Source organism: Alternaria postmessia (assembly GCF_024291825.1).
Source record: "Alternaria postmessia strain BMP 2775 chromosome Unknown scaffold_39, whole genome shotgun sequence".
Taxonomy (NCBI): Eukaryota; Fungi; Ascomycota; class Dothideomycetes; order Pleosporales; family Pleosporaceae; genus Alternaria; species Alternaria postmessia.
The window spans coordinates 169,856-180,442 of record NW_026260112.1 but is presented as its reverse complement, the minus strand read 5'-3'; the positions used below and the strand labels follow the sequence as shown (position 1 = coordinate 180,442).

Here is a 10,587-nt window from a genome sequence, read left to right as displayed (position 1 = left end):
CCCAAACATGCATCACGCTGAGGGCAGGTGGGGAACTGGTTGGCTGGGTTGGTTACATAAGCGGCGCTACGGAGGCTCGGCGCCGGAGCAAGCTAAAATTTCTGGAGCTCAAAACCAATCCAACATCATTCTCATCACCTACATCGCAACGCGCTTCATTATGCGCGCCTCTAAGTACTCATCTTGATCAATACTAACTCAAAGAGCGCGCATGCTTTACATTTCAGGTAAGCTTTTTCCGTCCCCGCGACTCCTGCAGAAGATTATCACATACGAACAATCCAAATCCTACAGCACCGTGAAGGACTACACAACTCTAGAATTACAATGATGCAATCAAGCGCATCAGCATTACCAATCTGTGTACTTGGACAGTTGCTGACAACGTTCTAGTATCGCAGTCACCAGCGCCAGCAGTTTCCTCATCTCTTCGCAATTTCTCTAAAGGTAAGACATCTCAACCTCTTCATCCCACCACCCGCAGAGTGATGAAAACACGACACGGAAAGGCATTCCTCGACCTGAATATACAATGTCGACACCCTTGCTTTTAGTTTCAGCCTTGTCTGACACTGCTAAACCCTACCGCAATTTTGCAAGACGTTATTCGCGATCAACTTGCTAACTCTGGTACTTGCAGGTACATACTCCCATAAACACGAACCTTCCCCTCTGCGAACACTCCTGGCTTCCTGATGATACCTCGATGCGTCGGGCGGACATAACGTATGCCTTGACCGGCATCCATCAAAAGCAGGCGTACAAACCTGTGGGTGTTCGGAAGAGGCTTTACTTGTTGATAACAGCATCTCTGATTGCCGTCACATACCACATTTTGCGATGCGTTCTTGCGAACTGTTCAACTAACAGGCCTCGCAGGTATGACAAGCTCTTTCTTCCAACAGACGGTCCATCATTTCAATGATGATTCTTTTGATATTCACACTGTGTGAGCGGCGGCGTTGTAACGAGCGTCCGTCGTACTGATCACTACCACAAAATCTGATTTAATGAGGTATGTCAGAATCGAAGACTCTCCAAGAACGTTAACTAACGTGTGTGTACCAGGCTGATTCTTGATGGACTCGTACTTTCCATCCACCACGGATGTCGTATGTCTCTTTGGACGTATGCTAACATCTCGAATGCAGTTCCCACTCCGGTGTTTTCAGGTCTACTATCCTGCACTTTTTGGTAAGTTGAATCACATCCCGCTCTACACGCCACCCCTCGTATGATGAACAACATGATTTCGCTGTGTTCTTTCTTAATTACATTGAAGATACAATCACCTTGGAGAACTGATCCCTATACCTTAAAGTCGTCATCTGACAGCACATTTTGGTTGAACTGGTTTGCTAACCATGTACAGTGATTTGGTCTTGATCGCTGTTTCTGAGCAGATTCGCGATGGCAATAGTGTATATAGTAATGCAATCATATATTTGCCACATCTAATTCCCTGAACCTGGACCGTGATTGCGCAATGCTTGAACCAGTATGCTGTTGAACCGATCATCCTTGGATGAGTGCATAGATCCTATCGCCCACCGTGACCGCTCTTCTCACCGCAAAGCCATCCGGTGTATCAACATGTTCATGAACCCACACCCGCCAGATCCCCGAGACAAGACTCCCTGTACCGGCAGATTCCAGCATCTTGGGTCTTGCGTGCGTCTATGCAAACCACATTCGGTCTGGCTCGCGTCTAGACGCGCATGCGCGCACCTGCATGAAATGGCGGTCAAGGACAGGATGCCCGCTGTTGTCAGATGCAAGAGAGACTTAGCTGCAGGTACCCATTTTGCTTTCGCCCATCTTGCTTGCAGTAGTATCTGTATATCTCCCGAGCAACCAAGATTTCTCTTCAGTTTGCATCGTGAGTGGGGAAGGCTCAGGCAGAGTCACAATAGTTCTGTGGAGTGTATTCGTGTTGATGGTACGCACGGTCAGCTTGCTCATCACCACTCGATTTTGTCTGCAAAGACTGTCTATCATCTGATCAGATGACTCCTTGAGCAAAGCTTGGTTCGGAATCAATGAAAGTGTATGTTGCGTTGTCTCGTGTTATGATGAGCTGTACTGTGTAGTCTTATCAAGAAACGAGTATAGTTTGACGCTCAAGAGTATTGGTGTGGGATGACGTGGTGCATATCATGTGGGGTTTTATGATCTGTGGCGCCTCGCGTGTAAAGACACGACTAAGACCTGCATGTACTGATCGAGCTGGATAATTGAGATGTTGGGGTAAGATGCTGAGTAAGAGTGTTCATTGGTGTCGTGGTGCTGCAGCTGTATTGACCGGGTGGGGGAAGGATGACATGGCATGACACGAGACCGAGGCAGTATGCACAATGAGCAGTCTATCACGGCCGTATGAACTATGGCCTCTGCGGTGTGAACTATCAGATGAAGCAGGCGAGGCTGGATCAACAGACTGACACGATGCAATGCAGGTGACATGCAGACGTTTGTGGGGGACACATTGGTAGTTCCACTGTACACAGACCGTGTATTGCTCAGCTCACGTAAACACTAGGTCCACGTACCAAAGGGAAAATTTGTTATCGCTATAACAGTAGTCCACGGGCAGATGCAGATGATTAACACACATGCTTCGGGCCGAAGCCTTGCGGAGCCGTTCAGCTGACGTTGGATGGGAGATACCGATAAGATGTTCGGAGAGCGGGGAGTATACAATGGTCCGTACTCTGCAAAGACCTCGGGACCCTGAGATGGCATGAATGATGAAATCGGCGATATATGGGCAACGACAGGCTCTATGGCTGGCTAGATTTGATATTCGCCGAGAGCTGTTATTGTCAGCTGAGGAGCGGATGTACCATGGTATAGTAGCTGAGATGGTGCGAAACACGAGTGGCTGTTTCAACGTCCAGTGTCAATAAAGACAAATGCAACTGCGTAACTTGACTTCAAGGCCTAGTACCACCTACGTCGTCGTGCAGCAGCGACGGCGCCACAATATGAAGCTGAAGCTGCGACAGATTGCTCTGTCGTAATCGGAAGAACTGGTGGCTCGAGGCTGAGCTACCATCCCGCTAACGCGTTGCTTCTCCAACGTTTGGCTTCTTACTTCTTCTGTGATCAGATGTGCTTTTGTCAAGAGGGACATGGTACCGGAAACAAAGCAAGTTTGCCGCGATCGAGCGATGGCAACAGATCTCTCCTAAGTCTCTCCTGCGTCAGCGCCCGTCGTTTTGGCCAACTCGGTGTCGCAGGACGGCCTTAGGAACTAGGTCGTTTAGACTGGGTGCGCAGCCTGAACCGGTTTTCCTGAAGAAGCACAAAGACACAACGTTCGTCAAGAGTGACGCAAGCAGACACGGGCTGCCGCGCGGTGGGTTTTCTCCTATGCTCGTGCCGTGTCGCGTGGTTCTTTGACGCTCCGGCTGTTGTTGCATGTAATGGTGCTCGGGAGGGCTGAAGAACGATAAGCGTTGGCAGACCCTACCGATGCGGAGGAAAAAACGAATGTGGTTTTCAGACAGAGGGTAGCTCGGTGGTGCGCACCATATCCGGTACGGAAGATGACTTGCATTGCACTGTACTCGTCTCTGGTGTAAGCTGGTCGGGCTACTAGAATAGACGAACGATTGGCTGGGTATTGAGATTTCACAAACTGCCTGAATGCGCACTCATAACACGGAGTTTGCCAGATGACATCGCTGTTCATTGTTGACCTAGTGATATTGGCACGCACAATTATCGTTGGAATGAATAGAGAAAAAGATGGTCATCAATAAAGCATGCTAGTCAGTGTTGGTCGTACGTCTCTCTGGTGACAGCCGCTGGCCGATCGTGGTGAAAATTCGGAAAGCTCAAGCTCGTGTCGGAGATTCTATACCCATCAGGCAGCATTCAGGGTGGGCCGGCAATCTACTCGGACAGCCTGTGACATGCCCTCAACACGGGAGAATAATTCTGGAAGAATGAGGGCCCCGGAGTAAATCTTGCTGGTCCCTGGCCCCAACAGCTCGCCCTGAGCAAGACGAAACCATCGTCGAGTGCGCATGGACAGCAGTTCCATTGTCACTCAGGGTCCGTCGCTGATGGCGCAGGGACTGACAGGAGGAACGACGGAATTGCGCGCGTCGGGAGGGAGCGGCCAGCTCAAAGTGTCCGTCCAAAGTGTGAATTAATCATGCAAACTCTCTCGAAAGAGGTTCGGTCTATTGATGGGCAAAAGCAACTTTGCCGCAACTCCGCAAAGGTTCCCGCAGAGAATAGAGTTGGGACTTGCGCTCGCTGCCGTTTCGTCGATCACAGGAGGTTACACGACGCGTCGGACTCTCCACAACGCGCCGTGCCCTGCAGCTTCTCGAAGACGCTTGAGATCATAGTTTATCGATGATGACATGTGAAGCAGCGGGGAGAAATCCTGTTCTGTTTCACTGCTTTGGAGGTCGTCTCCGCACATGCGACGCACATCCTCATTCCCACGGTGTTGGAGGAGCACATCATCGGCGCATCAAGGACGGTCCTTTCACTACGCTACTGACTCGAGCAGGGGATGGCTTGACGGTCTATCTCGCCGTCGTGGTTCCGGACTGCCGCGGGAAGACTAGAGGCACGCCTCGACAACGAAACCACGTTGACGGGTGCCCATGACGGATTCTGCCAATGAGCGCAGCCGCTAAGCCCCTGACGGCCAATGGAATAAGGCTGCATGACGGCCATCCAGGAACCTGCCACAAATCAGGAACCGGCGCCGGAGCGAGGATGAAAGGGGTGGAAACGTGGGCCGCAGCGAAATGACAGCTTGATGCTTGCTTGTGCCTGTGACGTTCCTGACGTTCCCTTGCGATCGAAGGATGGGTGCAGCATGTGCAATATAGATGCAGGCACCCAGGGGGCGCGAAGGGCAGGCAGACGGCAGCTACTTGAGAAGTGTATATTCTCAGCGTGGCTTTGCGGTGAGGGGAGCGTGTGCGCTGTACATAGGTGAGGCTATGTCTCTCGCGCGGTGAATTAGTCGTGGCCGTACATAACACGCGTGCATGGCTAATGCACATGTATGCGCGCACGACAAAATTGGCACGGCGATGCACGTCGCATCACGTGGGGGATCATAAAGTGCAAATGGCCGCAAAAGTGAGAGCAGGGGGCCCAATGAAAGGAGACGATAAAAAAACATCTTGCAACAATTTGTGCCATGGGCTGCCCAATGTTGGGCGCTAGGCTGCTTCGGTCAGCCGAACGCTCCTTCCTGCTAAGCTTGGAACCACCTTCGCGCCGTCCTTCACCACACTCGCCCCGAGCCTGGTCTGTCAGCCCCCGTCTTCATTTCGCGCCTATTCACTCCACCCCCCAGCGCCACACTCGCATCTCCCCCAAAAACAATCGCGTCGCCATGCTTCCTGCGCTGACCGCTTCACAAATCCACACGCTTCCCCCACCAGTCTCGCTGCGCATGAATTGTGTTTCGCTCGTTGACTACTAACCCGTCGCGTCTCTCTCCGCCCATCTGCCGCCTGTGCCAACGCACGCAGCAGCGACCGCTCTCACCATAGCAACAGGCCGACTGCTGGCCCTTTGACCGCACTTGTCCCGTCTAGGCCGCCCGATCTTCATTATTACGACTCACAACGCTCCCCGAGCGCCGCTTCCACTCTAATCTCTTGGTCTGGCCTGGCGACTCGTGCAAAGACCCAGTACCGCACCCCTTGCTGTCTCTCATTACACGCGCCGTCCATCAATCACAGCAGCCTCTCAAAGCCGGCGTCTTTTCGTTCGTGTGGCTCTGACCTCCATCACATCTCGCTCCCGCTAGATCGCTCCGTCTTCTGTTGCCCCAAGCCGAATCACTGGACCTTGCCAACTTTCACCTCCTTCACTTGCGATTCGGAAGTCCACATCCCTACTCCCCCGAGCGCACAGGCACTCTCAAATCTCCCAGCCCGATCATTAAGCTACCTGCGCTATGGTCACAAAGTCATTCCTCTTTCAACCTCACTAGAACATCCTAACCTGCGGAATACTACCCGTCTACCGTGGTCCTGGGCTTGTCTCCACACGCCCTCCCAACCGTCGTCTCTCATTTTCTCGACATTCCCGCACCTGCATCAACCTGGACCCTTACAACACGCTCCTATCGCATCTCAAACCCTCGATACGCACTGAACTCCCCCTCCCCCTCAACTCTACGACACATCCCCAAGACGTCTAAGAACCAACATCACCTTCTGCAACTACAACCGTCACATGAGATGAACTAAAGCCCCCTCGAGCATCGAGCATCATCGTCCAAGGACTCCACAATAGGTACGTCCAGTCCATCGCTCGTCATGACGCATCTCCTAACGTGTACAGTCCTTCCCATTGGAAGTATCTGCTATAACAGATCTTCAACACAAAAGGGTACATTCACATCAATATGCATCCAGAATCACAAGCACAGCCACATGGCTGGGCCTCCCTTGAGGAGAGGTATGAGGTGATGAAGGAGATTGGTGACGGCAGCTTCGGCAGCGTCGCGCTTGCACGCGTACGAACTGCGGGATCTCACATCGCTCGTCGTGGTACTCTGGTATGTACAACGCTACACAGGAACTGAGGTATCGAGTCAACTGACGCGTCACAGGTCGCGATCAAGACCATGAAGAAGACTTTCGACTCGTTCTCGAGCTGTCTCGAGCTTCGGGAAGTTATCTTCCTACGATCACTACCACCACATCCTCATCTGGTTCCAGCCCTGGACATCTTCCTGGACCCTTACAGCCGAAGGCTTCACATTGCCATGGAATTCATGGACGGTAATCTGTACCAGCTCATGAAGGCACGGGATCACAAGCCAATGGACGCGCACAGTGTAAAGAGCATTTTGTTCCAGATAATGTCCGGACTGGAGCACATTCACGACCGCGAGTTCTTCCACCGTGACATCAAGCCAGAGAACATCCTCGTCTCAACATCGCAACAAAACGACACATCCCACCCCTTCCGACGTTACTCAGCAATGATGACTCCTCCTTCAACACCCCCAGCCTATACGATCAAGATTGCCGACTTTGGCCTAGCAAGGGAGACACACTCCAAGCTTCCATACACAACCTACGTTTCCACCAGGTGGTACCGTGCGCCTGAAGTGCTCCTACGTGCTGGCCAATACTCAGCACCCGTCGATATCTGGGCAGTGGGTGCTATGGCTGTCGAGATCGCAACCCTGAAGCCCCTCTTCCCTGGTGGAAACGAGGTTGACCAAGTCTGGAGAGTGTGCGAGATCATGGGCAGCCCTGGCGGTTGGGTCAACAAGCACGGCCAACGTGTCGGTGGCGGTGAGTGGAAAGAGGGCGTCAGGTTAGCGCAGAAGCTGGGCTTCTCATTCCCCAAGGTATGTCACTCGAGGTTCTTGAGACACGATTCCAGCTAACAATCACATAGATGGCCCCACACTCAATAGACACCATTCTGCCATCACCACAATGGCCTGCTAGCTTGGCACAATTCGTCACATGGTGTCTGCTATGGGACCCCCGCGCCAGGCCTACTTCTCGACAAGCTCTTGACCACGAGTACTTCCAAGACGCTGTTGATCCTCTACGCCTTAAGTCTTCGTCGTCTCGATTGTTGGGTCGCAAAGGATCCGAAATCTCTGGCAAGGACTCACCAGATGCCTCGCCCAAACTCACATCCAAGACCTCGTCATGGCTTCGTCGATCACTCGTCGCTCGTGAGAGTGCCCCAGCAGTCCCACAACACACCACACAGCAACCTTTGTCGCCTCGGCCATCTCCAGCTCACGCGAATTCTGATGTGAGTGGGTCGACCAAGCAGCGCCCGGCTGCCACTAAGCGAGCTACGTGGACAAATGGGGCTTCCAACAATGGCGCGCCTATCCCAATCTTACCTTCCATCAAGCCGATCTCACCACTTTCGGCCGAAGTTACTGCACAAGCCACTGCAGCAAGCAAGGTCGGACGACAGCTCTCCGTCAATTCACACGGCAATCACTACGCGGATGTGCACCGACAAGAGGCAGAGAGAGCCCTGAATGGACAGTCGGATGTGACATCTCCTGTTAACGGCCAGAAAGAGGGGTTCTTCTCGCACCTACGCAAGCGCGCTCGACGCCTCTCAGGCCGTTATCAGACTCCCATGTCGCCAAACTCAGACGACATCGAGGCCAATGCCGGATGCGCTCCATGGGCGGCCACTAGCGCCAGGCAATCCTTGATCATGGATCAATCACAAGGCGCCCAATCAGCCTCCACTTCCGATTTCTCTGAGCTAGACAAAGCACTGCAGCATGTCAGAGACAGCGTGGAGGCACATTCCCAACAGACTGCCTCAACTAGGAGCTCGCGTGTTGCAACGAACCCAATGCTCAAGCGCCACCACTCAGTACCTCACGGTCCTGAGCCCCGAAACTCAGAGAACGGACCTAATGCACCAATCTCCTCTAGGACACGACGAGCGCTCCAGAACAAGTCTAACCCGTCAAATCAGTACGAGGTTCCCAACGAAGAAGAAGAGTTGCTCAGCGAAGTTCTTGCATCCGCAACAAAGGCTGCAAAGAAACTGGACCAGCCGAAACCTCAAGGTCCACGCCCCGCGGTGTCATACCCGACTCCGTCTCCATCACAGAACCGCAACAGTGTGGGGTTCGGACAATCTGACTATATGACACCCAGCAAGCCTATGGACATTTCCCAACATCAGAGCAAGAACGAGCAATCTGTTTCCAAGTGGCCAACACCGCCCGATGACGGTTCAGACTGGGCTTCAAGTGTGGCCGCCAGCCTTATGGCAGCTCAAACCCGACACCGATGATATCCAACATCGCGGGACCCATACTTCTTTTCGCCTTGCCTTCGCTGCATGCTCTTCCATCCATATAATTGTAATTTGGGTCACCGCACCCGCTCATTGTCGCTTCCTATACGACCGTACGACATTGAGCTCTCCCGTCTGGAACGGTGCACGATTACAGAAAGATAGACACAGACGCTATGCGCTGCAAAGCCCTCAAAAGCAAAGCGCACTCTCTGGGATGGTGTTACTGGCGTTATAACACACCTCATCGTCCTTTTGCGCAACCACCATCGTTTTACCATTTCACAACGTCAACGTTGTCCTTTTTCTCTCTCTCAATATCAGCTCCACATTCGCTCTGTACCACCACCACATATTTCCTTTTACTGAGTAAACATCTCGGGTGGCATCTTACATCATACTTGTGGCGGATCGACACGAGATCATCGTCTGTTCATTTCGCGGGAAATTGTCGATACCTTGTCAGCAAGTTACTCGGGTCTACTACAGGGATTGTCCGTGTTTGGGGACACCCTGTGTACACCTTGCTTCTGTTTCAGTTTTTTTTTTGGCGCGTCTTGCTGGCGCTATCCCGTACTATACTAGACCGAGTTTCCTTTATGTGCTTCATCTCGTCGGCGGATACCCCCAGTTTGAGCATTTGGCGACTACATCATACCATCACCAGTATTATTTACATATATCCTTGTTGGTTAAAAGGGAAGGGGTGATCGAGGGAGGTAACCTTGTTTTCTTGGGATAAAACTTGGTACACGGGAGGTGGGTAGAATAGTTTTTGAGCGATCAACTGGCCCTGTTTCAACTCTCCTTGCGTACCATTATTACCTGCACTCTCCTTGCGTACTCTATCTTGATTTTTTCTCAGCCCCCACATACCAACCGTTGTAATATGTAATAAGACATATAGCCCAGGATGGCTAGTCATTGTATGTTTCTTGCCTCGCGTCTTTCGCGTATGGCTCATGGGAAGGAGTTTGATACCACCTGGATTCTGTTTTCATACTGCAAAGCCTCGGTTCTGGCTGGACCGAACGCGTATCTCATATGTAACATTAGTTAGCTACTCCATCATCATCAATGAACGCTGCTCGCCTGCCTGCGCCTATTGCGGCATCAGACTGCAATAACTATACACTGTTCTATCCTCAGCATCCATGCCAGACCCTGTATATCTATCCGCTTTGACGGCAACAAGTACGTGCTTTCGCCACAGGACACGCAATAATCTTGCGTCACCTTGACCAGACAACGCATCACCCGCGTTATCGCCACAGCCATGAACCCTTCTTGCGTTCACGATGACTCAACACTAGCCACGTCTTCGCTTGGGCTTTGGGCTTCAAGCATATCCCCTATGTACCACAGACCCTGATTCTCCGAGATCACCATCGGTCCTACTCAAGATCGTCAATATACCGTACCGGCCTTCCTTACGTTATCTTCACTTGGCTTGGACAGCATCTTCCTGGACATGTAGATGAAAAGACGATATCTGAGTATACAGCGATATCCTCGTCAGCGTCGGGCAGCCGAACTCCACGGCATGATCGTCAGCTCAAGTGCAGACCAAGTCCGTGTGTAGTGACATTGGTATTGTGTATCTTGCGCTCTCTCGTCTAGCCTGTGAGTGGTGGTCGTGGAGAGAAGGAAGTGCGCGTGGTACAGTAGGGGGTTAGGGCGTCAGGGGATCAGGGCCGGCCCGTTGCGTATACACACTTGCATGTGCAGCCACAGCGGAAAAGACATGGAATGACGTCGGTTCTGGCTGTGAATAGGCAATAGTGTTGCTTCTTC

The 10,587-nt window shown here is 52.1% G+C and overlaps 1 protein-coding gene across 1 annotated transcript; it reads left to right on the top strand.

Moving 5' to 3' along the window:
• Positions 1-6,394: 6,394 nt before the first annotated feature.
• Positions 6,395-8,790, top strand: J4E82_006598 (uncharacterized protein; the record flags this gene model as incomplete). The annotated part of the gene is made up of 3 exons (XM_051732854.1): positions 6,395-6,547; positions 6,602-7,351; positions 7,402-8,790. 3 exons carry the CDS (start codon positions 6,395-6,397, stop codon positions 8,788-8,790), a joined length of 2,292 nt encoding a protein of 763 aa, XP_051587433.1.
• Positions 8,791-10,587: the final 1,797 nt, after the last annotated feature.